This window comes from Geotrypetes seraphini, chromosome 8, assembly GCF_902459505.1.
Source record: "Geotrypetes seraphini chromosome 8, aGeoSer1.1, whole genome shotgun sequence".
NCBI lineage: Eukaryota > Metazoa > Chordata > Amphibia > Gymnophiona > Dermophiidae > Geotrypetes > Geotrypetes seraphini.
This window is the reverse complement of record NC_047091.1, coordinates 122,892,973-122,920,405: the sequence shown is the minus strand read 5'-3', so window position 1 is coordinate 122,920,405 and position 27,433 is coordinate 122,892,973. Positions and strand designations below refer to the sequence as shown.

The following is a 27,433-nucleotide window of genomic DNA, read 5'->3' as shown; positions in this document are numbered from 1 at the left end:
GCCCTCTTCCTTAACTTGCGTGCACGTGGAGACATGTGCGCACAATGCAAGCAACACGGAAACCTCGTGCGCCTGATCCAATCAGTGGGCGCACAATTCATGAGGATCCAGTGCATTCATCCTTCTCCTGCATCCCAGTTATTTCTTTAGATATTCAGGCATCTTCAAGGTGATGAGTAGAAAAGTTGTAATGGAGAGCTGTAGAAAATACGACCGATGGGAATGGGCGGAAACTAAAGACTGGGGAGTAGGGGGAAATGGGTAGGGCTCGGGCATGCCCAGTGGGGCCCGTGCCCTGCACGTGCTCAGAGAAGAAAAAAAAAAATCTCTCTGAGCTATTGGAGAGCTTATCCGCAAATTGGGAGCTGTTGGGACAACACCCATATGTGGCTGACTCATCCTGCTTGTCCTAGAATGCTTTTTTTCTTGTTTTCCTTCTCTAAATCTAGGGTGCCTCTTATGGAGCGAAAAATATGGTAGGGTTTTTATTTTTTAAATAGATACTTCTGAAAGAATATAGGCAGAATGGAGGCAGTATTAGATCAGTGTTCAAAGAATTTAACCAACCCCAGACCCTGTAGATATATGAAGTTGTGTGGGATAAAAAGCAAAGACAGGAGACTGCTATACACTGATTAATACACAGTTTATTTGCATATTCAGGTATATTACAATGATTCTGACTTCAATGCCTTGTCACAATTAAACAGCATAGGAGAGCAAAGAGGAGGAGGAGTGAGATGCATATGAGTCCATTTTACATACAGCAGACTGGGATGGGGAAAGGGGTCTCCAGGCCAGGGCAGTTTTCCCATCCCCTACTCATAACCCTAAGAATTTCACCCTTTCTTTTTCTGTGCAGTGGGTCACAGTGAGACTCTACAGCCCTTAACTCTTGTGTTTGCTCTGAAGAACTGCTCCATGCAGTCACTCCACCTGACTCTTTACAGCAAAGGGTAGTCTGAGGAGCAAAGATATATCTGTCGCTCTGGATTCATCACACCATGGGGGCAGGGAGAGGGCATTATGTGGGAGCTACAGAGGGGAAGGAACCAACAACCCTTGTCCTACCCCTTTGGATTAGAGGCCACCCAGGTAGTCATAAATCATACCGTGGCTTAGAGTCTGTGAAGTTTGAATAAGTGTGGCTGGCTATTCAAGACTAAACCCAGTATTCACTGTCCTCCCTGCTCCCTCTACACACCCCTGCATAATATCTGGGGGTCTGGTATAACTGGTGCTCTCAGCACAGGGGTTTGGCACTGAAACTGCTCTCATTTTGGCAAAACCCATATTTCTCATGCCCTTATCTTACTGACCTGGCCCTGGTTTTCTGTAATTTAGTTCTGATTTATGGCAAAGAATATCTGAAAGCAAATATTCCTTATTTCATACTAAATTATATTCACTTAAACACTAACAACCACTTGGATCAATGAACTTATAGGGAATCTCACACATTCCTCCTGTCACTGAATTCACACCCTGCAATGGAATCTCAGTCATCTGTCCCCTCACTGACCACAAAGTCTCAATTTTCCTTCCCCTCACAGACCACGATGAAGTCCCTCTCATTTCTCCCATCACTATCCTCACACATTGCAATGGAGTCTCACTCATCCCTCCCTCATTGACCTTAATGAAGTATCACTCATTCTTTCCTTCACAGGCCATAATGAAGTCCCACTCATTCTTACCATCACTGCCCTCACACAACACAATGGAGTCTCACTCATTCCTCCCCTCATTGACCTCACACACCACAATGGAGTCTCACTCATTCATCCCAACACTAATCTCAGTCCTGGAAGGTACACCAAATACTAGAGAAATGTTTTCACTTTTTTCTTGCTCCTGAAGTGAATTTTCTACCAGTGTAATATGGTAGCCTTACCCAGAAAGAGCATATGAAACACATGGTCTGGATACTGCTTTCAGACTGTGTCAGGTTTTGAACTTGCCAAGTAGAAGCCAGCATTAAGAGCAGCCTGCAAACTGCAGAACAGATCATTGTGGCAGGCTGGGCTGCAGATATTCATGAACCCCTAGTCTGCACAACATGGAAGGAAGCAAAAATCTATGGTTCATAACTAGACTGTCCCAAAAATTGAAACAGAGCATTGCAAGTCAGAGGTGGTTGTGTACTCATATCCCATTCAGGCAGTCTGGGCAGTGTTTTGCCCTTAGTCTTGTACTGGGAGAAGTTGTGTATCACTGGTTGTAATACAGAGATTGCCCATACTGAATTCTCTGCTTACTGGTGAAATAATTGCAGCTAGTTCCACTTAGAGGACTCAGATGGAATTCCCCTTTAGCTGCTGGCTGAACTCTGCACCCGGTGCTCTCCAATATTAATCATTGCTCTGAAAGACACGTGGATGGCCCCAGGATTCCAGCTCAGACACGTCACAATAGCCTTCTGAAGAACTTGTCCCTAGAGCTGATGAGGAGAGGTCAGACCAAAGACAAAGCCCTCTTCATGAGCCATTGCAAGAAAAGTCCAAGGCCACACAGTTGATAGGAGAACCAGGGGATCCTCATCACAGTGGGATGTTGCTCTGCTTCCTTGAAATGCAAGAGGCAACCCTCCCTAACACACAGTAGCATCACTGACTTGCACAGTGCTGGTGGTAGAATAGCAACGAATGTGATCTTGAGAGTGTGATCTTGAGAACAACAAAAAAACAGGTTTGCTGCTGAAGCCCAGGTTCTATGGAGTGCATCCCACTGGTGCATGGGATCAGGGTGGGAAGTGGGGCTAGATCATGCTCTGTTTATGTGCAGAACTCTACACCCTGTTAAGTAGGGCTGTGAATGATGCAGCTTAAATCACAAGAGTCCATCCTCCCCTGTTCCTCACCCCCTCCACAGAATGTGATCCCCAGTGCTGGCTGCCAAAAGTCTGCCCACTTTTCTTTGTGAAACAGAATGTTGTATTTTCTTTTGTACTGCCTCACCAGCCATGACAAACTGAAAGGTCTCCTGATGCTTCCCCAGTAAACTGAAATAACTAGAGAAAGATGTTCCCACCAGCACTGAAAGGCATAGACAACAAAAAAGTCATAACATACACATGCAACAAGGATCAGTGAGCAGAGAAGGGAACTGGGTGACCAGCCCCGCAGTCTCCTGCAGGAATCTGAGGTGACCAGCCCACTGTCTCCTGCAGTGCAAGTGATAATGCTGAATATTAAACACTTTAGACATGGCATCCCCAGTTTTTAAAAAAAGAGCGTTTTGGGTTTGTATTTGAAGTTTGTGGATTGGGCAAAGGTCTTGTTTGGAGGAGTGGGTCTGACTGTACAGGGGGCGTTGGGGAGTTGTCAACTCTCACATCACTGTGCAGCACTTACAGCGATGTTTCTTCATATCCAGATCTTGCTCCCCACCCTTGGCATCCCTGTTATTGGCCTCTGGCTTCTCCCCACCAACCTGATTGTCTTCCTTCTGTAGGGCTGCTGGCTCGACAGTGCTTCCATTGGGTGGGGCATGCTCCTTGCCAATGCTGTCTGCACTCACGGCCTTTTCTGCATCTTCAATCACCACCAGTTCAGCTTTGATGGTACCCTCTAGACCTAGCACCTTTTTGGTTTCATTTTCATCCTCCACATTTTGATAGCCCATAAAGATCATGGTGACTGGTTGCTCCTTACTGGGCTCTGACCCTTCCTGATTGTTCTGAATTTTGGGGCTCTCTGCTTGCACTCCAGTGATCTCCTTCCTTGGTGTTGCTTTCTGGCTAGACGGTTTGTCATCCTTGGAGTTCTTCATGTCTCCTTTACCAACATCATCTCGCTTCTCAATATCGCTCACCTCATCAGCTTTATGAATGAGGTCGTCCACTTCAGATGAGCTAAGAAGATGGATATCATTGTGTCTGATATGGTCATCCACACGGACCTCATGAACCACTGTAGGAAAGAAATAAGTCTATGAATACATTAATGTGTATATTCCCAGGCTCACACATAAAGAGAGACATGCTTACTCAGTACAGGCTGACCAAATTTTGGTTTTGGTATGGAAACAGGCCCAAAATCTGGGTTCTGGTTTTGGTCAAATGTCAGTGCATTCTCAGCTGAAACTGAAATCCCCCCCCCCCACCTTAGGATATACGACCACCTGAAGGCCCTCCCTACCTTTAAATGCCTTGGTGGCCTAATAGCCTCTTCCAGTGCAATAGGGATGGTATGCTGAACCAAGTACTGTGCAGTTGATATCAATCACATCTTTTCAGTTCTCCTCTTCCCTGGGCTGTGCTGCCCCGCCCCCTCAGTTCTTCCTTCTGCAAGAGAGTATGACGGTGTCTTTCTGATCTGCTCGGTTTACTTCATTTTATTTTTTGGTGTTTTCCCAGTTTTATTGAACTTTTGAAAAGTTGTTGTACTTTCTTGTTCCTCTCTAAACCTTGTTGTTATTTATGTATGAGCAGATCAGAAACATTTGATTGGGGGAGTTTCCCCTTGTTTTCCTTTCTCCTGTGTTTTCACTTAGGGCTCTCGCTATCTTTGGTATGAACTGGGAGGGGGGCAGCAAAGCTCAGGTTGAAGGAGTGAAAATCTGTGATTGACATCTTCTGCACAGTGCTTGTGAGCAAGCATGAATAACCCTACGGTTCAGCATACCATCCCTATCTACTGGAAAAAAAGAACCTAATCTCTTTTTCCAGGTAAGCATGATCCCCCCAGTCGCTCTTGTTCCTGCCACGCCCCTCAGCTACAATGGCTGCTTAGACTGCCTTAGGAAGTCCTGACAGCCATTTTGAGACTGGAACCAGCATAAGCAGGAATTGTTCCTGTTTGTAGCTGGTTCTAGTCTCAAAATGGCCACCAGGATCTCCACGGAAGTCCCAGCAGCCATTTTGATTGAGGAACTGGCAGGGGCAAGAGCAAAAGGTGATCATTCTTGCCTGGAAAAGGCTTCTAGACTATCAGGGCATTTAAAGGTAGGTTTGTGGAGGGAGTTTGGGTGGTAGACATATGTAGGGGCTATGGTTGGGGTGGAGTGGGGGACCAACCAGTCTGGGAGGAGTGGGGAAAGCACTGTTTTTGGTTTTTTTCAGCCGAGACTGAACAGCAAATTTCAGATACTGATTTGGTTTGTGATCTTATATTATTTACACACAAGTACTTATACACATGCATTTATTTATTCATTTGGATTTTGCTTACACTATTTTTAGTGGCTCAAGGCGAGTTACATTCAGGTGCACTGGGTATTTTACACATGTTTATAAATTAATGAACATACACACACACAAAGATGTGTTCAGTTACATTTAATCACACACAAGTACAATTACTGTACACACCCACACGCAACACACGGACATACTCAGTCACACACAGGTGTACAAGTACTTATACACGAACACATATACAGACATGCTCAATCACACGCAAGTACATAAACACACATGTACAGACATGTTCATTCACACATAAGTAGATACGATGTACGCAGCCACACACAACGCGTAGACATGCTCAATCATACATAGGTGCATTAGAGGCCGATCAAAACAGCTTTTTTCTGTTTTGGCAAAAAACAAAACTGCAGCTGAAACTTATTGCTTGCTTTCAGCTGAAACAAAAAAACTAAAGTTTGGTTGTGTTTTTTGTTAACCTACGAGGCCCAAACATGGCATCGGAGAAAGAAACTAAGCTGGTGATAACTTAGTACAGTTTTGCAAAACCAATTCTTAATCATGAATATGCATTTCCAACACCACATACGTCACCAGTACACAAATGGCATGTATCAAAATCAAATTCACTACATCTGCATAGAACAGAGATTGAAATCTGCAGTTTTGACTGCAAAGACTAAACCAGGAGCTGATATGTGGAAGCGACCACGAGCTCTTGACATGCAAGATAAAGGTAAAGTTTCGCAAGAAGATGATCATTAAAGACCTCGCAAAATACGACATTGAAAATATTCCATGAAACTATTGGATAAAACTAGACAACAGATTTGCCTTTCTTGATACAGGAAATGGAAAGCCCGAAGAGTTATGGAATGACATCAAAACCGTAATTAGTGATGAAGCTTAAAAAAAAACACTTCAGAAGAGAAAGAAAGCCAAGATATTGCCTTGGATCTCAGAAGAAAAAAATAGAAAAGTAGCAGAACAAAGAAGACAAGCAAAATTTTCCGGTGATAGAGAAAAAGTATCACATTGAACCAAGAGTCTCAACATCAAGTTCGGCAAGACAAAGAATGATATCTCAAGGATATTTGTCAGAAAATTGAATCTGAACATGTAAATGAAAAGAAAAAAAAGATTAACATATCAGGATGTTAAGAGATTTCGGCAGAAATTCCAAACTCGATTAGTGATCAAGTTTCAAGTTTTATTAAAATTTTGATGTATCGCAATATCATTAATTCAAAGCAATTTACAATTAAAAACAGGGTCTTAATTATTAACTACAACAGAAACACACGAACATGATGTACTGATACATAAAGTAAATAGGGAGAACTACAATAAGCATAGTAAAGGACACATGAAAGGAAAGTACTAAAGGAGGGTAAAAAAAATTTAAAAGTATTGATAAAAATTGAAAAGAAAATTAAGAACTTTTTTTTTTTTTAATTAAATTGCTTAAAGATGCCGATGGAATGATATTGAATGATCCAGAAAACATTAAAAAGAGATGGAAAATTTATACAAAAAAAAGGCAACGAGGATATAACATTGGGGAAATTAAACTACAAACTGATGCCGAAGAAGAACCAGATATTTTAAAAGAAGACATCATAGCAGCAATTAAGCTTTATCGAAAAACAAGTCACCTGGTATCAATGGTATTCTAATTGAATTAATCAAAGGCTCAGAAGGTGCTATATTTTCCTTCACTCAACTGTGAGAACTATATACTCTGAAAAATTACAATACATTTCTCAAATTATTTTCTAATATATAAATGTCATATCATTGGAATATTTCCCTACTAACACTATAAGCTTGACCAATATTTGTGTTTGAAAACAATCACTGCAGGTTCCTTTCTTAGAGAATCTAGTTTCTGCATGACACAAGTTTGATTGAAACACTGCATCTTTATCATACCCAACAGAGCCTGGAAATTCTTTAGAATCGCCCATATAGTACCCAAGCTAGAATATACGAGGGCTCTTCAAAAAGTTTCCGCTCTTTCATATTTTCATGGGAAATGGTTGGGGTGGGAGAAGTGGTAAGAGGACATAGAAATATAGAAACGTGATGGCAGATAAAGGCCAAATGGCCTATCCAGTCAGCCCCTCCGCAGTAACCATTATCTCTTCCTCTCTCTAAAAGATCCCAGGTGCCTATCCCAGGTTTTCTTGGATTTAGACACAGTCTCTGACTCCACCACCTCTTCCAGGAGACTGTTCCACGCATCCACCACCCTTTCTGTAAAAAAGTATTTCCTTAGATTACTCCTGAACCTATCACCTCTTAACTTCATCCTATGCCAGGGGTGTCAAAGTCCCTCCTCAATGGCCGCAATCCAGTTGGGTTTTCAGGATTTCCCCAATGAATATGCATGAGATCTATTTGCATGCACTGCTTTCATTGTATGCTAATAGATCTCATGCATATTCATTGGGGAAATCTTGAAAACCCGACTGGATTGCAGCCCTCGAGGAGGGACTTTGACACCCCTGTCCTATACCCTCTCATTCCTGAGTTTCTTTTCAAATAAAGGTCTCTATCATATCTCCCCTTTCCTCCAAAGTATACAGATTGAGATCTTTGAGTCTGTCCCCATACGCCTTATGATGAAGACCATGCACCATTTTAGTAGCCTTCCTTTTGACTGATTCCATTCTGTTTATCTCTTTATGAAGGTGCTGTCTCCAGAATTGTACACAATTTTCTAAATGAGGTCTCACCAGAGTCTTATACAGGGGCATCAATACCTCTACTTTCATAGAATGTCATGTGACTAGTCAGTCAGGCAAGCCAGCTCACCTTGCAGGTAGTGATGTAATTTGCTTTTGAGATATTTAATAAATAGTGTTTAAAAAAATAAAGTGCGGGAACTTTTTGAAAATCCCTCATATATAACGGAAATGTTGAGACCATATTTTACCTCCAAGCAAAATAGCCTCTGCATACAAGGTCCTCAGCTAATGAAAACTGAAACGAAAAGTCTTAATGCTTTTACAGTACACTTCTCCCTCAGTATTCACTTTGATAGGGAATTAACAGAACCGCAAATACTGAAAAACCACAAATAAACTTTTTCATATGTTATTCGCTGTTTTCTATTAAAAACCATCGTGAATATGGTGAAACTGCGAATAACATGGTGGGAGACCTGGCCTGTTTCTGAAGGAGAGGCAAAACATGGTGGATCTGGACCAGATATACTATCAGATTGACAAACTAAAAAGTGACAAATCCCCTGGCCCAGATGGAATTCACCCGAGAGTATTAAAGGAACTAAAGGTGGAAATCGGAGAACTACTGCAATCCCTCACTAACATGTCAATTAGAACCGGACGGATACCAGAAGACTGGAAGATAGCGAATGTCATCCCAATCTTCAAAAAAGGATCAAGGGGAGAACCGGGAAACTATAGACCTGTGAGTCTCACATCGGTCCCTGGGAAAATGGTTGAAGCCTTGATTAAAGACAGCATAGTACAGCATCTAGATAACCATGACCTGCTGAAAGGTAGTCAGCATGGCTTCAGGAAAGGAAAGTCGTGCTTGACCAACTTACTTCAATTTTTTGAGGGAGTGAACAAACAAGTCGATAGCGGAGAACTGGTAGACGTAATATACTTGGACTTCCAGAAAGCGTTCGACAAAGTACCTCATGCGAGACTTCTCAAAAAACTACAAAGTCATGGAATAGAAGGGGATATACTAAGATGGATAGGAAAATGGCTGGAAAACAGAAGACAGAGAGTGGGCATAAATGGGAAGTACTCAGACTGGAAAAAAGTAACTAGCGGTGTGCCTCAGGGCTCGGTTCTTGGGCCTATCTTATTCAATATCTTCGTAAATGACCTGGAAGAAGAAACGTCCAGTGTTATTGTCAAGTTTGCAGATGACACAAAGCTATGCCGGACAATTAGGTCACAAAAAGACATCGAGGAACTTCAGAGAGATTTGAAGCAACTTGAGAGATGGGCAGAAAATTGGCAGATGAGTTTTAATGTGGAAAAATGCAGAGTGATGCACCTGGGCAGAAAAAACAAGGAGCATGAGTATAAACTGTTAGGTATAACATTGGGGAAGAGCGAACAAGAAAAAGACTTGGGGGTACTGATAGACAGGACCCTAAAGCCGTCGGCTCAATGCGCAGCGGCGGCAAAGAAAGCTAACAGGATGTTAGGCATGATAAAGAAGGGAATCACGAGTAGATCAAGGGAGGTCATAATGCCACTTTATAGAGCAATGGTCAGACCACACTTGGAATACTGTGTCCAACACTGGTCTCCATACCTGAAAAAGGATATAACACTGCTGGAGAAGGTGCAGAGGCGAGCGACAAAGCTAGTAGAAGGTATGGAGAACTTGAGCTACAAGGATCGCCTCAGAAAACTGGGATTATTCACCCTTGAGAAGAGAAGACTGAGAGGGGATCTGATAGAGACTTTTAAATTGTTAAAAGGAATCGACAAAATGGAGCAAGCTCACTCACCAGCAGGGGGAAAGGATGGAGAGCAAGAAATAGCTTTATTCACATTGGCGAATGTGACCCAGACTCGGACCAGAGGTCATGGCCTGAAGCTGAGAGGGGACACGGCCAGGACAAATGTCAGAAAGTTCTGCTTCACACAACGAGTGGTGAACGCCTGGAACTCTCTCCCGAAAGAGATGGTGGAAGAAACTACCATTCTAGGATTTAAGGGAAAATTGGACGCACATCTTCTTGCAGGACACATTGAGGGATACGAGTGACTAATGTATGCGTCAGGGTACGCCTGGCTGAGCCTCCGCGTGTGCGGATCACCGGACTGGATGGACCCCAGGTCTGATCCGGTGCAGGCATTTCTTATGTTCTTATGTTAACTAAATGCTGGGAATCAGAAATTTTATCTGTAAACGTTTGGAATCAGCGATTTCTCTATGCAAGCTGCTATAATTTGGGGGGAGGAGCCAGCAAGCTAAAAAACGTGAATAATCAAAAACCATGAATACGGAGGGAGAAGTGTAACTGACTTTGCAACACATTTGGAGTGATATCTGATGTCATATCTCCACAGAGGCTAATTCCTAAGGAGCTTGTCATCCCAAATTTATGGATTTAAATTCCTGCTAAACTTTTGTATCAAAAGCATTTATTTGAAGCAACCATCTAAACTACTATGCAAGATCATAACTGCACTACTTGCAATCATATTACACACACACACAGAAAAAGAGAAAACAAAGAGTAGCCCCTAGCCCCCTGCCTCTCAGACCTACCCTACAATCCCTTGTGGGCTAGAAGTGTAATCAGGGCAGAAGTGATCCTTAGTTGCTCTTGTCCGTGTTAGTTCTACTGACCTACTGTGGCAGTCTCGCAAGATTGCCACTAGAGGTCATGGCAGCCATTTAAGCTTCTGCCCTGACTACACCCTTAAACTCTCAGGTATTGTAAGGTAGGGTTACCAGACATAAGGGAAAAACCAGACATGATCTCTTTTTAGAGGATTGTCCAGGTGCCTATAAGGATTTCAAAAATCTGGAGTTTGTCCGGGTTTTGGAAGTCCTCGATCTCAGGGCCACGTCTGAAGGGCGTCTGTGCATGCATGCAATGACATCGTGTCGATGTCATGTGCATGCACAGATGTGGTCCCGAGCTTGGGAAAGTTTGTGTGGAGGTGGGGCTGGGGGCAGGGTGAGGGCAGAATGGGGCGGGACCAGGTGTCCTCTTTTTTTTTTTTTTTTAATAGAGGAAATTTGGCAACCCTATCCAAGGGAAGCACATACAAGTAGGCAGGGGGTGAAGACAACTCCTATTCAGAGGAGAGGAGGCGGGAGGGAGACAATTAGGACAAAGCACAAATTTTCAGCTTCTACTGAAAACACATCGTCAGTCTCAGCTAAAACCACGGCCTTAGCCTTTTGGCCACAACTGAAACCAGTCAGAAAAAGTATATGGGACCAGTTCAGCACTGTTACTGAAGCTGAAATTCTGTCAGCCTCTAAGATGCATACAAACAGACGTCTCATATTCACATGCACAGACATACTCACACGCAACCCACATACATTATCACACACATGTACATACAAATACTCATGCATAGACATGTTCACTCACACACAAGTACATACATTCGTTTAGACATCTACATACAGACATGCTCAATCACACACAAGTGCATGAATACAAGCACACATGTGCAGACATGTTCACTCACATGTGTATACAAACACACATTGACACATGCAAATCCATTCAGTCACTCAATGACAAGAATATGCCTTCTTGTTGGCAGACTGAGCCAAGCTTCCTTTCTTATATAACTTAGCAGTCTGGAATCCTGATGCTTCTCATAATGTCTTCCTGGATGTGAAGACCCAGTAGTATGTGGAGCCCTTAATCGCTGTCCCTGCAGAATGTCTCCTACATTCAGGAGATGTTCTGGTCCCTGGGTCTTGGCCTTAGCCCCTACCTTTCAGCTCATCCTCGTACACCTTGACCCCTTGCAAGGAGAGGTCCTGGGGGAGTAGGGTGGTGCTGGACAGGACCTTGGTCTCCCCTGTGACTTTATCCTTCTCCACTGTGATTTCCACTGAGTACATGGCTGGGATACAAAGAGCACAGGGATCATTAAACACCATGTCTGGGGCCCCTTTTACCCCATGCAGTTCTTCAGCCTTGTGCTCAAAGCAAGAGCAAGCAGCAAGCATGGGTGGGTAGGATGGAGAAGAGGTGTCGGGGTGGGGAACGGGGACAAGCAGCCCAGCGGAGTGAGGTGCTCAGCCATATTTAAGCACATTGGAATAAAGGAGGAGAAGTCAGCTTGGCAGAGCTGTGGATGCATTCTGTTCCCTGAGCTTTTCTATCCCCCAGGCCCTGTTTGTATAACCTCTACATTTCTCTTGTATGTGGATTGAGTACCCCTTCCAAAGAAGTCAGAAAATCTTCCTCTACATCTCAGAGACCCACAACATTCAAAATAAAACAAACATCTTAGTTGACCATGTTCCTCAACAAAAACTGGAAGCCACACATCAGTGGTCTCAAACTCGGGGGCCACATGCGGCCCGCCAGGTAGTATTTTGAGGCCCTCGGTATGTTTATCATAATCACAAAAGTAAAATAAAACAGTTTCTTAAACATATGTCTTTATAGCTATAATTTACAATATTATTAAGACTTAGCCAAAAGGAAAGATTTATAAACTATAAAGAGTTTTACCTCTTGCAAAATTGTCATTTCTTTAATAAGACATTAACTATTTTTTCTGAGGCCCTCCAAGTATCTACAAATCCAAAATGCGGCCCTGCAAAGGGTTTGAGTTTGAGACCACTGCCACACATCAACCAATGCCATGAGAAGAGCGTGGCCCTTGTGACAGGGAGTCATCTCGTCACTTTAAAATGGCCATACACATTAGTGGTGTTGCGTGAGGATGGCCTGGTTAGATTCCAAGGAATCCCTGATCTTTGAGAACACTTTCAGAGCCTCACGTTTGCATGAGGTCAGGCAGGACATGACAGAGCACTTAGTGGCTTTTTGCTCTCCAGATTCTGTAAGACAACTAACCGCTATAATGTAACAACATCCCAGATCAAGATAAACTGCAGGACTGCAAGATCAGTAGCAGTGACGCTGCATAGTTTTCTGAAAGTCACATAGTGAGGCCTGGATATAACCATGCTACCAATCTTAAGGCACCCCAAAGGGCCTGTGCTGGGAACAGCAAGGAGACAGTGGTACCCAAGTTTATTCTCTGGCAACAGGATTAATTGTTCAAGTCTACTGAGCCCAGCATTTTGTCTCCAAAAGTGGTCAGTCTCGGTCTCAAGTAAGTACCTGGCAGATCCAATGTAGTTTATCTATTTCCCATAGCTCATTCCAGGGATGAATCATTTTTTATAGACTTTTCCTCCAAAAACTTGCCCAAAATTCCTTTTCAATTCTGCTGTGTTAGTCACCTTGACCACATCCTCTGGGAACAGATTCCGCAACTTAACTCCATGCTGCAGGAAAGAAAAATGTTCTCCGATTTGTTATCAATCTGCTGGTTAATTTCACGGAGTGTCCTATTGTTTTAGTTGCTATTTAAAATGCTGAACCGCTGTTTCCTATTGAACTGTGCCAGCCCATTTACTTTTTTATGAACTTCTCTCACATCCTCTCTTAATCCCTCTCTTCATACAGCTAGCTTACTACACATAGTCACCCTTGGTTCTATTAAACTCCTGTTATTCCGTCTATATGTTCCACCTCCCCTTACGCCCTATGCCGTCGATTCAGATGTTTTAATTTGTCTTAAACAAATGTTTAACCAACTTCATCTCAAACGCACTTTCGTACCAAACATTTAGGAAGTCAATAAAAACTTTATCTCTTCGACAAATTTCTCTGACCCCACTTCAACCTGATGTACCTCGACCTGATGTACTTCCAAAACACTTCCAGATAAACCTGACTAAACTTAACATGCCAATGTAATTTCGAAAATTCTCTGTAATGTCGCTGTCTGTATACAGTCTCTTCCCTTGTAAACCACTTAGAACTGTTTGTGGTATGGCGGTATATAAAAATAAAGTTATTATTATTATGTTGACATTGTAAGTAGCATTCTTAATCCCCCCCATTGCCCCAGGTGCATTAGATAGATTGTGATCCTACCAGGACAGACATTGAAAAATGCTCGAGTACCTAAATAAATTCATGTAAACTGTTCTGAACTACCCTGGGAGAACGGTATAGAAAATTGAATAAATAAATAAATGTAAACTGTTATTTTAATATGTTATTTCTGTATTCATCTATTGCCTTTGTCCAGCTTATTCTTGTACACCACCTTGGGTGAACTTCTTCAAAAAAACAGTAAATAAATCTTAATAAAAGTGCAGGTTTCTATTCCCTTTTATCATTTTTGTCACCCTTCTCTGAACCTTTTCTGATTCCACTTTATCTTTTGTAGAGGTATAACAATGTTCTCTCTCCTTTACTGATTTTTTTTTTTTTTTTTGGGTAGCCATGGGACAATGGACTGAACATATCAACTTATTTTCCATGACAACTCCAAGACTTTTCCTGGAAGGTGACTCCTAATATTGAGCTCAGCATTTTGTACCTGTAGTTAGAATTTATTTATTTATTTTACTAACCCCCCTTTTAAAAAACTGTAGCACGGTTTTTAGCGCCAGCTGCGGCGGTAACAGCTCCATTGCACATAGAATTCCTATGAGTGTCGGAGCTGTTACTTACATGGCCGGAGTTAAAAACTGCGCTACAGTTTTGTAAAAAGGGTGGTGGTAAATGTATGATTTGGATTTGTCCACATTAAATTTCATGAAATGTTTCTAAGCGAAACTTAGCAGAACGTCCCTTAAAAAACTTGGGGGTAATACGGAGAATGTGGATCTTTGAGTACCCCACAGGAAAAATACTTGTATGGGTTTGAAAATGAAATTCCCTTGCTCGTTCCCCCTGTCATGCCCCTCATCCTTTTTGTTAGGGATAAAAATGTGTGTGAGCTGTCTTACAACCTGCATACTTCAAAATCCTAAGTGGTGTAGAATGGGTACAAGTCAATCGATTTTTTACTCCATCAAGACCAGGGGACACTTGATGAAGTTATAGGGAAATATTTTTAAAACCAATAGGAGGAAACATTTTATCACTCAGAGAATAGTTAAGCTCTGGAATGCGTTGCCAGAGGTTGTGGTAAGAGTGGTTAACGTAGCTGGTTTTAAGAAAGGTTCGGACAATTTCTTGAAGGAAAAGTCCACAGTCTGTTATTGAGACAGACATGAGGGAAGCCACTGCCTGCCCTGGATCAGTAGCATGGAATGTTGCTACTATAGGGGTTTTTGCCAGCTACTAGAGACCTGCATTGACCACTGAAGATGGGCTACTGGGCTAGATGGACCTTTGGTCTGACCCATTAAGGCTATTCTTATGTTCAATCCACATTCACATGAGTAAGCATAGGTTTACCATACCATTTACCATACTCTTCAAAAAACACATAAAATCTATCCAGCACAACCAATCCCAACCCAATATCCAAAACTCTATTTACCCTTAGATCTCTCTAATACTCTTTTATCTACCAAACGTTATCTAAAACCCATAATTTCACCCTATTCTTATCTCCTAAAGACCTCCACTTCCCTTTGGTAACTCTTTACCCAATATATATTACCTTAAAAATTCAATGTCATCACTTATTCTATTCCTTCAAATTTTAAATGTAATTTTGTTTAGTTTGGATGTAATCCGCCTTGAACCGCAAGGTAATGGCGGAATAGAAATCACTAATGTAATGTAATGTTTACCTGTATAAAAACTCATTTTGAACTTGCTTTTTTCCCTTTGGTTTTATTTTACTGAAAGTAAGATTATGGTCCAAATTCTGCTTATAGTTTATTCTACAGTTGTTGCCCAAATTGGGGAATGGCCAGTGAACTATCATTGAAGGTCTTTGTCATTAAAAATTAGTTACAAGTTGTTTGGTCAGTTTCCCTCTTCTGAGACAACCCTGAACCTCAGACCATCCATCTACTAAGCCAGCCTACCCAGCACAAGGAATCTAAGGGCCTGTTTTACAAAGCCCTTTAAATTTCTATGGGCTTCGGGGCCGTTACCGCGCTGCAGCCACTAGCGCAGCTTTGTAAAACAGGCCTAGCTTCAACAGATAGGGTCCTGAAAGCAGCCCCCTCTGTGCTGCCCAGAAGACCCATAGAAGAGCTGCCTGACAAGTTATAATTGGGTAGTGCCGAATTTCAACTTAAGGTGAAAGCAAGACATGGAAGTGAATAACTAAAGTCTTTATAATTTTCCTAGGTAGGCTGACATCAACAGGCAGCAACTGTTAAGGTACAATGTCCTACAGACAGTAATTACATAGTCCCCGACTGGAGAGATCCTAAATAACAACTTAGTCACCTTATCCCAACACCCTGCACCTTTGTCCCACCGGCACCACAAAACACTAGCATTCATACGCGGGACATCAATTAGAAGCCAAAATAGCACAGAGAATACTAACTAGTGCCAAATCTCTTAACCAGAAGCAATAACCCTAAACCCCTGTGAGGATAACTCAACATTAATTACCAATGAGTTTATGTGCGATGCAGTTACCCACAGCACAAACTGTGCAGTCACATGGTATTTTATAAATAACTGTGGCTTTATTGGGATACGAGGGGAACAGAAATTCACAGCAAACCCTTGGCCAGCTGTTTTGGGCTATACTGTAGCTCCTTTTTTGAGGCAGTTTCTGAGTGTTGCTGGCAAGGGCATAGAATGGTATGAAACTCCATGATTGGCACCTATATTCTTTTCGGCAGTGTCCTTTACCCTTTCAAGAGCGTCAGCGCATGTTCTACGTCAACTCCCTTAACCTTACAGGTAAAGACTTCCTTTCAGAGCCTGTATCTCAAGTCTTCAGCCCAAGACAGCCACAGACTTAACTCCTTTGAAGGATGGATATTTGGTTCTCATCAGGAGCACCTCTATCTTCTTTACAAATAAGCCAACTGGTTGATGAGGGCAGCCCTACCTGCTAATTAATGCTGAACTGCCAATAATAGTCTTCCAGGTTTTATAAACTGACAGCCTGATATTTATAAGCACCTGGAGTACAGGAATATCCTGAGAACCAGGGGGAACAAGGTTCAATACCCATAGCAGCTCCTTGTGACTCTGGGCAAGTCATTTAACCCTCTATTGCCCCCAAATACAAAATAAGTACCTACATGTAATTTTTAAACTGCTTTGATGTAACCACAGAAAGGTGGTATATCAAATCCCATCTATGATTTTTGGTAGTATTTGAAATCATTGCAGACTACTCCAGAGCTTTCCAGCAAGCACTGGGAAAGTCCATGCAGTGGCGTAGTAAGGGGGGAGGGCGGTCTGCCTCGGGCGCCATCTTTGTGAGAGCGCAGGCACCCATCCTCCTCTCCGCCCCCCCACTCTTTTCCCGCCCCACCCAAATGCTGCACAATCTCATCGCTTCCCTTCCCCGTACCTCTGTAATGTTCCTGGTGCAAGCAGCAAACCTCATGCTGCTGTTGCACTAGCATCGGCTCTTCCTCCGATATCACTTTCTGGACCCATGCCTAGGAAGTGACGTCACAGGAAGAGCCAACGCTGGCGCAACAGCAGCTTGGAGGTTGCTGCGCCAGGAACGTTACAGAAGTATAGGGAAAGGGAAGCGGGGTGCACGGGGAAGGAGCATGTGGAGGTGGAGGAGAGTGAAGAGTGCTGGGGATGGGCACCACCACCCCATCGCCTCTCACCCTGACTACGCCACTGAGTCCATGGGTGGAGTGAGGGTACTGCCCAGAGTTATCCTGTTAGCTGCAATATTCAGTCTGCTTAACCAGTGATGTAGAAAGGGTAGGGAGTGCCTGGGGCAGTGGCATCCCCCTTCTCCACCTCCCCCGCTCCTTCCGTACCCCCACGGCACACTCGTGTCCTCCCTCCTCCCCCCCGTACTTCTTTAAATCTTCACCAGTGCGAGCAGCTTCTCCGGTCTGCTGCTTGTGCCGGCATGGGCTTTTTCTCTGACATCACTTCCTGGAGGAGAGCCAGGCTTGCATGAGGAGCAGCTGAGAGAAGTTGCTTGTGCCAGGTGAAGATTTAAAGAGGTGCACGGGGAAAGGAGGGTGCGAGCATGGCATGGAGGGTGGGGATGCGGAGAAGTGCTGGCACCTGGGGCAGTTCTCCTCCCCTCCCCCCCACCTTCCCTTACTGCACCACTCTGCATAAATATTCAAATAAAGTTAGAAGAGCATAAAAGCTGTATTAACTTAATTTGTTAGCTACCCAGATAAGTGGCTGAATATCCCTGTTATTACCATTGAATACTGGACACTATACAGGTACTGGGGTTGAATATCTGAATGTATTTCAGTCTCGACAGCTGACCACCCCAGCTGAATATTAACCTGAAAGGAAATGAGACTCTACAAGTGAATTTCATGTCCCCTTCCCTCTCCCCCCTCCCCACAACTTTTATCGCCTCCTGTTACTTATAGCTAGCTATTTGGCAGCTAACTTGGGGGAGGGGAGGAAAGGGGAGAGAGGGGCTAGAAATCAAACACTGCCTGCTTGAGGATCTGGTGAAGAATTGGACTGTCTTGAAAAGAGTCACAAGACACTCTGTGACTAAAAAATCAAAAGGGATAAGATTTGATATACCACCTTTCTATGGTTACAATTTACATATCATATCCAGGTGCAATGGAGGGTTAAGTGACAAGCCCAGAGTTGCAAGGAGCTGCAGTGGGAATTGAACCCAGTCCCCCTGGATCAGTGCATTAACCAACAGGCTACTCCTCCATTCCAACTCCAGGTACTGGGGAGTCTCAAGCAATTTCCCCTTCTTGCTCTTTGGTGGCATCATTTCTTAAATACACCAACTGGCAGGGCCCTGGGAATCAGAAGTACCAAAATGTTTTGCTGTGATTTTCACTTCCCGCTGCCAGGCAGCCTTACAGAGCAGGTGGGTTAACAGCTCCCACTCCCCGCAGAGGCGCTGGGAGCATGAAGAAAGGGCTACCTGCTCGCAGCATGTCTGCTCCCTCAATCATCTTCACGGGACTCTTGGAGGTTTTTCTTCCTGGACAGAAGAGAACAGAAAATTACAAGCATAGCTTAGTATCCACAGCAGCCCGGCAAATATGAACCCAAAAGGGAGATTTAACACTCACACTTTTCAAAGAAAAGTTACACGCAGTGTTTCTCTTTGAAAATTAGTGAGAATAAAGTTCTACTAAAAGCGTCAGTGTGGGCCCAGGGAAGGGAGAGGGCTGACATTTTCATCTGTTAACAGCTTGTTTTGGATATAGTATCCACAAAATAAAGAAGTACAAGTGTCTGAGGATAAGAAGTGCTCTCAGACTTTGCTTCCCTACAGCAATATGAAAACCTCTACTTAGCATTACTCTTCCCCTTGTGCATCACTCTGCACTTGTCCACATTAAACTTCATCTGACATTTAGGTGGGTATTTTAGAAGCTCTATTCTTGTTTTGGACACGTGAAAACTTGCATTTAGACATCCATATTTCATGGACATCCAAATCCCAATTTTACAAAGACAGAGTATAGACATCTAACACTGTAGTGCATCCATATGGCAAAGGGTCGTGACCTGGGTGTGTTATGGGCGGAGTTATGGAGGGTCCAAAATACTCATCAAGCATAGTAACATATAAAGGAACAAAATCTACTTCAAACGTCTTTTAGCATAAAGTGGTGCTCAGATTCCAAGATGGAAGGTTAAAGAACTCAATAGGGACGAAAGCCCTCAAGAGACTTAGATGGTATCGATCATTGCACCGGGTTGTAAAAGATGTTTTGAAGTGCTGTTAAATTGATTTATAAAGTTCAAATGTCCATAAAGTACAAAAATAGTCCAAAACTTTAAACGACTACGTGTAATTAAAGCTTGAATGAAGTGAACAACTTAGCTGAAATATAAGGAATGCATAGGTGTAACTGGGTCCTGACGCGTTTCGCCTCAATGGCTTCTTCAGAGAACCCACTTGCAATCTTATATGTACTGCTTATTCTCAAATTAAATCCTGCAAAAACCAAAAATACAATGCAAAAAGATATATCAGTATTTGAAGTAAATGGTTGTAACTTAACTGAAAACTCTACAACACTCTCGACGCTGTCGGCGGGACACCTACTGTTGATTCTGTAATTTTTCAGTTTCCTGTGACGTAAGTGCGCACTTACGTCACAGGAAACTGAAAAATTACAGAATCAACAGTAGGTGTCCCGCCGACAGCGTCGAGAGTGTTGTAGAGTTTTCAGTTAAGTTACAACCATTTACTTCAAATACTGATATATCTTTTTGCATTGTATTTTTGGTTTTTGCAGGATTTAATTTGAGAATAAGCAGTACATATAAGATTGCAAGTGGGTTCTCTGAAGAAGCCATTGAGGCGAAACGCGTCAGGACCCAGTTACACCTATGCATTCCTTATATTTCAGCTAAGTTGTTCACTTCATTCAAGCTTTAATTACACGTAGTCGTTTAAAGTTTTGGACTATTTTTGTACTTTATGGACATTTGAACTTTATAAATCAATTTAACAGCACTTCAAAACATCTTTTACAACCCGGTGCAATGATCGATACCATCTAAGAATCTTGAGGGCTTTCGTCCCTATTGAGTTCTTTAACCTTCCATCTTGGAATCTGAGCACCACTTTATGCTAAAAGACGTTTGAAGTAGATTTTGTTCCTTTATATGTTACTATGCTTGTTATGGCCCTTTAGGAACATCTTTTTTGAATTATACCCAGTTGTTTATATTGGGGTCCAAAATACTGACATCTTACTTAGATCATAGAAGGGTAGTGACGTACCTGGCTTGATGACCACCTAGGGCAGAATAACCCCCCCTCCTCCATGGAGCAGTCATAGGGCTGCAGTCTGCATGCATGTGGCCTTTGGCTGCACCTGTCCCCTACCCTGGAACAGGAAACATGTCAAAGAGGACAGGAGCCCGGCAGAGTTGACAGCTGCACCATTGCGGACCATGGACTGCGGCCCTGCAACTGCTCCATATGAACCTCCCTCCCCCCCCCCCCCCCCCCCCACTGCCTGCATCTGCATCCAGGATGGACTGCCCCCACCTTCCCATCCTGGTACGCTTCAGCAGAAGGGTAAGAGAGGTCCCAATCTAAAAAGATGGATGCCTGTATTTAGACCTGGTACTTGTCACATCCAAGTTACAGAAAGGTGTTCTGATTGAACAATTCTCTACTGAATGGAGATGAAGTCAAAATAAGTATTTTTCTGTCCCTGGAGTGTTCACAATGAAAAAAGAAACAACAAAGCTGCAGTGAGACTTGAACTGGCAGCCTCTGGATCTCTACTCTGGCTCTCACCTGGCTGCTTTAACCATTTTGCCATTGTTTCCTCCACATGGAAGTTTGTGAGACCATGCCGTACAGACCCTTGGATTCTCCACTACTTATTGAGAAACTGAATTATTTAGCCTTACTTTGTTTCCTACTCTTCAACAGGTTACAACCCCTACCCCCATACTCAGTTGTCAGGACACAGAAAACATAATCCCAGTCATCATGAAATACCGCACCCCATGATCATTGATCAATGCCTAATCCCAGAGTAGATGTCACACTGAGAATAAAAAAAAAACACCTTTCTGAAAAGACATACCTTCAATAGTAGCCAGAGGAGTCTGCAAAAAAGAGACAATAAAGGTTAAAGTAAGGTGTCCAGTATCCAGTGTAAGACAAAAGCATCAAATTCCTGTAACTGTGGCATTTTTCTACTACCATGATGTGTCAGCTACTGAATCTCCCTCCAGGCCCTTCTCACACTTGTTTCAGGAATACAGTCTGCACTTGATCCTCTGATCTGCCACTCACAGGCAGCAGATGACCCCAGCAAGTCCATGAAGATCCCTCCTATCAATTCTAATTTCAAAACAGAAAAGATGAAACACGGAAGAGCTTCAGATAGGAATGAAAGCTCTTATCCACCAGGTGGCGCTGATGCCCTGCTTACAAGTGCTGATCTGCAGCAGAAAGAGGCACCTGCCCGCTCCAGGGTGGCATTGACAGGGCCCAGCAGAGATTCAGTCTGATCCTAACAGGAACATTTTTCAGAGGCACCATTTAGTGGCTGGCTGATGTGCTAAAAATATTCTCTCTTCATGATTCAGCGAAGGGAGATACAAAATGTCATCAAGCCACAGATCTTGTCCATCTCCAGTGATGTTATCACTCACTGCAGAAGGAGTGAAGATCTATCCAGGGAAGTTGGGAAACCTGCCAGGATTGCATGCAGTGAGTACTCCAGAGCAAAAACCTACACATCAAGGTCTGAAGTGATATCTGTCATGCCAGAGTCTTCTAGCCAAGAAGCTGAACTCAACGTTTGGCACAAGTAGGCTCTTGGCCAGAGTACGAGGATAATGGCATCTGCTGAGAACATTATTCTGCAAGAAATTTCTCATGTCATGGTGAAGCTGGAAGTTGTGGTCTCTCTGGGGCTTATTCTGGATACTAGAACTCTCCAGAAGCTTGTAGCCCAAGTAAAGGCAATGCAAAGGGTTAATTCTGCCATGATTATGGAAAATCTGATCTGGCAAAGTTTGTCTTTTTGCAGAGTAGATACCCTGAAAGGAGTGGATAATATGAGAAGAGATTTAGCAAAGCTTACATAAGAATACAGTATAAGAATTGCCATACTGGGACAGACCGAGGGTCCATCAAGCCCAGTATCCTGTTTCCAACAGTGACCAACCCGGACCCAACTACCTAATTAGATCCAAAGTAGTAGAACAGATTTTATGCTTCTTATCCTAGGAATAAGCAGTGGATTTCCCCAAGAGATTTCAATAATGGCCTGTCTTTTTTAGGAAATTATCCAAAGCTTTTTTAAACCCTGCTAAGCTGATTTCATCACATTCTCTGGTAAATTCCAGGGTTTAATTACATGTTCTGGTTTGTTTAAAATCTACTACAGTACTTAGTAGCTTCTTCACATGCCCCTTTGTCCTAGTATTTTTGGAAAGAGTACACAAGCGATTCACATCTACCCTTTCTACTCATCTCAGTATTTTATAGACCTCTATCATTATAACCTCTGAGCTGTCTCTTCCCCAAGCTGAAGAGTCCTAGCCACTTTAGCCTTTCCTCATAGGGAAGTCATCCCATCCCTTTTACCATTTTTGTCACTCTTCTCTGCACTTTTTCTAACTCCGCTATATCTTTTTTGAGATACGGCGACCGGAATTGCACACAGAATTTGAGGTATGGTCATACCATAGAATGAAACAAACCTGAGGAATGGTCTGGAGTCAGGAAGTTAAGATTTCATGCTAAAAAAAAATGTAGGGTTGTGCATTTGAGCTACAAAAATCCAAGGGATAAGTACAACACAGGGGGTGAAGTACTTCTGTGCACAAAAGAGGAGCAGGATCTGAGAGGAGTGGTCATATCCAATGAGCTTGTTTGGTAGAAAAGACAACAGCAAAAGCCAGATGGATGTTTGGGTTCAATGGGAGAGGAATGGCCAACAGAAAAAAAGATGATGATAAATCTCTGTATAAGTGAGACCCGCATTTCAGAGACTGTGTATAATTCTGGAGATTGCACCTTCAAAAAGATATAAACAGGATGGAGCTGGTCCAGAGAGTGGCTACTAAAATGGTCAGCGGTCTTTGTCATAAAGAGTATGAAGAGACACTTAAAAATCCCCAAATGAATATTTTGGAAAAAGGAAGATATGCTAGAGCAGTGTTTTTCAACTCGGTCCTGGGGTACCTCCTTGCCAGTCAGGTTTTCAGGAAATCCACAATGAATATACATAAACTTGATTTACATACACTTCCTCCATTATATGTGCATTTCTTTCATACAGATATCCTGAAAACCTGACTGGAAAGGGGGTACCCCAGGACCGAGTTGAGAAACACTGTGATAAGAGCATTTAAATACCTCCAAGGCATACAAGTCCAGGAGGCAAGTTGCTTTCAATTGTAAGGAAGCTCTGGAAAAATGGGGCATACGATGAAGGTAAAGGGAAACAGACAGAAATCTCTTATCCAAACGGAGTGAGAAAGTACCATAATTTATTCCCTTCTCTTCATGTTTCTACTTTTGAAAAGGATATTCAGTGCCAGGATATGACCAAGCATGTGCTGTTAGTCCTATTTTCCCTCCTATCCCATTGCATTCCCCTGATCTCTCTCTTCCCTCCTTATAAAACATGAGTATTTCATGGAAGGTTTTCAAGGAAGGTTCCTTCAGGTGAGGGAATTTACGTGGCTGGTTAAGAATACAGGCAAGGGCTAGGCCCACAATGGGTGACGGCTATTACATGTGCATATAGGAGGCTGGAAAGAGACATACAATCTGGACCTTCTGCACCCCATTTGTTGTTGCAATCATGTCCTCTCTCTTTTCTTCCTTGACTGCTGCTTCTGCCAGATTTTCTTTGGTGGAGGCAGCTGAATCTCCATTTTCCAGCATTTCCAGTTCTTTCTCCAGCCTGGAAAAAGAGAGAATTTCCCATGAAATTTCACCATGTCTTTCTGGTTACTTTAAGCGCCTGGGGTCTCAAAACTTGAGAGTCTACCTTAGGAGAGAAGAGAAGCAGTGACTGAAACTTGGATGTCCCTTGCTGTCTCAAAGGCTGATGTGATGGCTAGTCCTTTGATGGTCTTACAACTGGCTATTCGAGATAGTATAGGCTGCAAACTGTAATGACAACTTCCCTCCATGTCATTCTGAGATCTATTTTTTTTCAAATTCCCATCCAAAATCACCACACTGGCAAACAAACAGAGCCAGCAGGTGTGCACTAACCTCTCATGGAATTTGCCCAGCCATAATAAACTAAAAGGAGAAGGTAGAGCACTGGCCTGGTCTCCACAAAAAGTTGATTGATGGGTCATGTGCTTATATACCTGGTACAAATATCCACTCAGGTGTGATTAATTAATTTAGGTCTGGACATGATTTGCCTGTGGCTGCATTCTCCAGGGAGCTGCTAAATTCAGAGGCATGTGCCTTTCACATGTGTTCAAGGACACACCGTCGTCAGACTGCCAACCACGCTCCTCCAAACCAGGAGATTCATTTTAAATCAGTTGCAAACGCAATAGACATACATACTGTTAAGAGGGTGAGCAGTACAGGCCCTGTGTGTCCCCTGGGTATAGTCTGCAGCTCTCTCTCTCCCCCCTCTGCATTTCCTGCACTAAATGGTGCCTCTTTAAACTGTTCTTTCTTATCTCTGTCACTGCTTCCCCTCCCCCTTCAGAAAGAGATTTGAAGCCCTGCATATGCACCACATACTGATATGGAACGTTTTTATTTCCACGCTTCAGGCCACATTGAAGGCCAGCACCAGAGACCGGCAGACAGCAGGATGCTTGTGCTATTTTTACAAATTTATGTCTTGCACAGAATACACTATGTAACAAAATGTTTACATTGTTTTATTCCTGGGTAATGAGTGTTCTTTCTTAATTGCCTATGCCACAAAAGTATAGAGAATGGCTATCATTCCCCTCAAACTTTGCTTTTATGACCAGGACATTGATATTTTGAAATTTACCTTTTTTTTTGCAGAACATTCTAGATTGATTCCAAGATGAGTAAACTTAGGGGCCCTTTTGATAGGGTTACCAGATTTTTGTAAATGAAAATCTGGACCCCATGGCCCTGCACCATTCTGCCTGGCCATGTCCCGTTCTGCCCCCCCCAGCCCCGCCCCCTCAACTTGTTTGCTCATCAGGACGGCATCTGCGCATGCACAGATGCCGTCCCAATGTCACTCATTGCTAGAGGCTTTTCAAAACCCAGACAAAGTGCTGCGTTTTGAAAAGCTGTCCGGGGAAATCCGGACGTCCAGTAACCCTACCTTTTGACCTCTAGGTTCAAGCAGTGTGTAAGTAATAGATCACCTGTAACCTGAAAGAGTGGCATCTCTTCACTGACAGCTCATCTAGAAGCATCAAAGCCATGCTGCTCCATAATGGGAATAAAGTACCTGTCTCTTCCACTGGCTCACTCAGTGCACCTCAGAGAGGATTACAACAGCATCAGGACTTTACCATGTGCCTTGAAGTATGATGAGTACGGCTGGGAGGTCATCGGAGGTTTCAAAACGGTGGCATTCTCATTGGGTCTCCAAGGCAGTGTTACCAAGTTTCCCTACTATTTCTGCCTTTGGGATAGCAGGCACAGAAAGGCGCACTACCAAAGGTGGGACTGGCCACAGCAGACCAAAGTTCTCTGTGTGGAGAAACAACGTCAAATGGGAACTAATGGTGGACCCCCAGAAGATTCTGATGCTACCACTACACATCAAATTGGGCCTAATGAAACAATTTGTTGAAGCTCTAGATAAGGAATTGGCAGGCTTCAAGTACCTTCAAGACATCTTCCCTAATCTGTCAGAGGTAAAGGTCAAAGTTGGTGTCTTCATTGGACTACAAATAAACAAGATCCTGGAGTGTAAGGAATTTCCAAGAAGCTAACAAAGAAGGAGAAAGTGGCTTAGAACAGCTTTGTAGCAGTGGTTCAGGGCTTCTTGGGCAATCACAAGGCCGAAAACTACATGGAGTTGGTTGAGAATGTGGTGAAGAATTACAGTAAAATATGCTGTAGGAGGTCTGTCAAAGTCCATGTCCTTGATGCTCATCTGGAGACATTCTTTTCAACATTTTTAGATAAATTATCTACTTTTCCAGATAGATTAAGTACCTCTTGTGTTGATTTGACCAGCAAACCATCCAGCCCTTGCAAAGCCTGCCAAAAATTTTCTAGGGTCACCACTGGTGGAGTTGAAAGCAGCGGAATACCCACTGTCACTCCAAAAGTTGACTCTTCGGTGTTCTTATCCTCGGGTGTGCCTCCCTCCATCTGGAGACATTTAAGGAGAACATAGGAACATACTCAAAGGAGCAAGTGAGTGTTTCCACCAGGATATAATGGACTTCAAACGCCACTACCAAGCACAATATAATGAGAACATGATGGGAGGCTGTTTCTGGGGGCTGATTCAGGAAAGCGACTTACAATAGAATCACGAATCTCAAAAAACTACTCACGTCTAAATCTTCTGTGGTCATCTTTGAATAACTTCAATATAAATACATGTTAATTGTAATTAATATGTTGCTTTTTATGACTTTATAAGAATGAAAAGATGAAAATTTATGCAGAGTTTTACTAAATGGCAGTAGAGGTTTCTACCATGGGCCTGCAAGGTAAATGCTCCGATGCTCATAGAATTTCTATCAGCGTTGGAGCATTTACCTTGCCGGCCCATGGTAGAAACCTCTACTGCCATTCAGTAAAAGAAGCCCTTGGCATTTTCATGTTTTAAATAGGTAAACTGCAAATTCTGACTATTATTCAAATATATTTATTGAGCTCAACAATAGTAAGTAACAAGCAAAACAAGCAAGCTCAGTATTTTAAATAACAAAATCTATACCTATGAATAACCCAACACAACCCACTCCCCAAAATAAATAACCCCCCTCCCTCCCAGGCTCCTCCTTCCAAGTACACTTCAACCCAGAAAAATTTAACCAGGTAACCACATGAAATAAAAGAAAACAAAATAAAGCAATTCAACAGTTTAGCAAGCGGCTTCGGGCCAGCGGAGTCATTGTTGTCCAGAAGGGTTCCCAAGTCCGTTGAAAAATCCGACCTGGAAGAGAAGAAAAATCCAACACATCTCTCCTTTCCCACATCAAAAGGGTAATCATCCGACATCGCCAAAAAGAATAAT

General features: G+C 42.9%; 1 protein-coding gene and 1 long non-coding RNA gene across 5 annotated transcripts in view; one reads left to right on the top strand and one right to left on the bottom strand.

The window, feature by feature from the left end:
- The window catches only part of LOC117365563, a 128,167-nt gene that overhangs the window by 21,997 nt on the left and 78,737 nt on the right, over positions 1–27,433 (top strand). The window lies entirely within an intron of this gene.
- PALM (paralemmin) overlaps positions 628–27,433 on the bottom strand; it is an 89,270-nt gene continuing 62,464 nt past the window's right edge. The window contains exons 5-9 of one of the 4 annotated variants that reach the window (XM_033956072.1): positions 24,046–24,175; positions 21,335–21,356; positions 18,694–18,753; positions 11,611–11,742; positions 628–3,911 (exon numbers count right to left, since the gene is read on the bottom strand). In XM_033956072.1, the coding sequence (XP_033811963.1) occupies positions 3,331–3,911; positions 11,611–11,742; positions 18,694–18,753; positions 21,335–21,356; positions 24,046–24,175 (925 nt within the window). In that variant the 3' untranslated portion in view covers positions 628–3,330. Of the gene's footprint in view, positions 3,912–11,610; positions 11,743–18,693; positions 18,754–21,334; positions 21,357–24,036; positions 24,176–27,433 lie in introns of all 4 variants that reach the window. The other 3 variants (XM_033956071.1, XM_033956075.1, XM_033956073.1) reach the window with 3 other exon arrangements.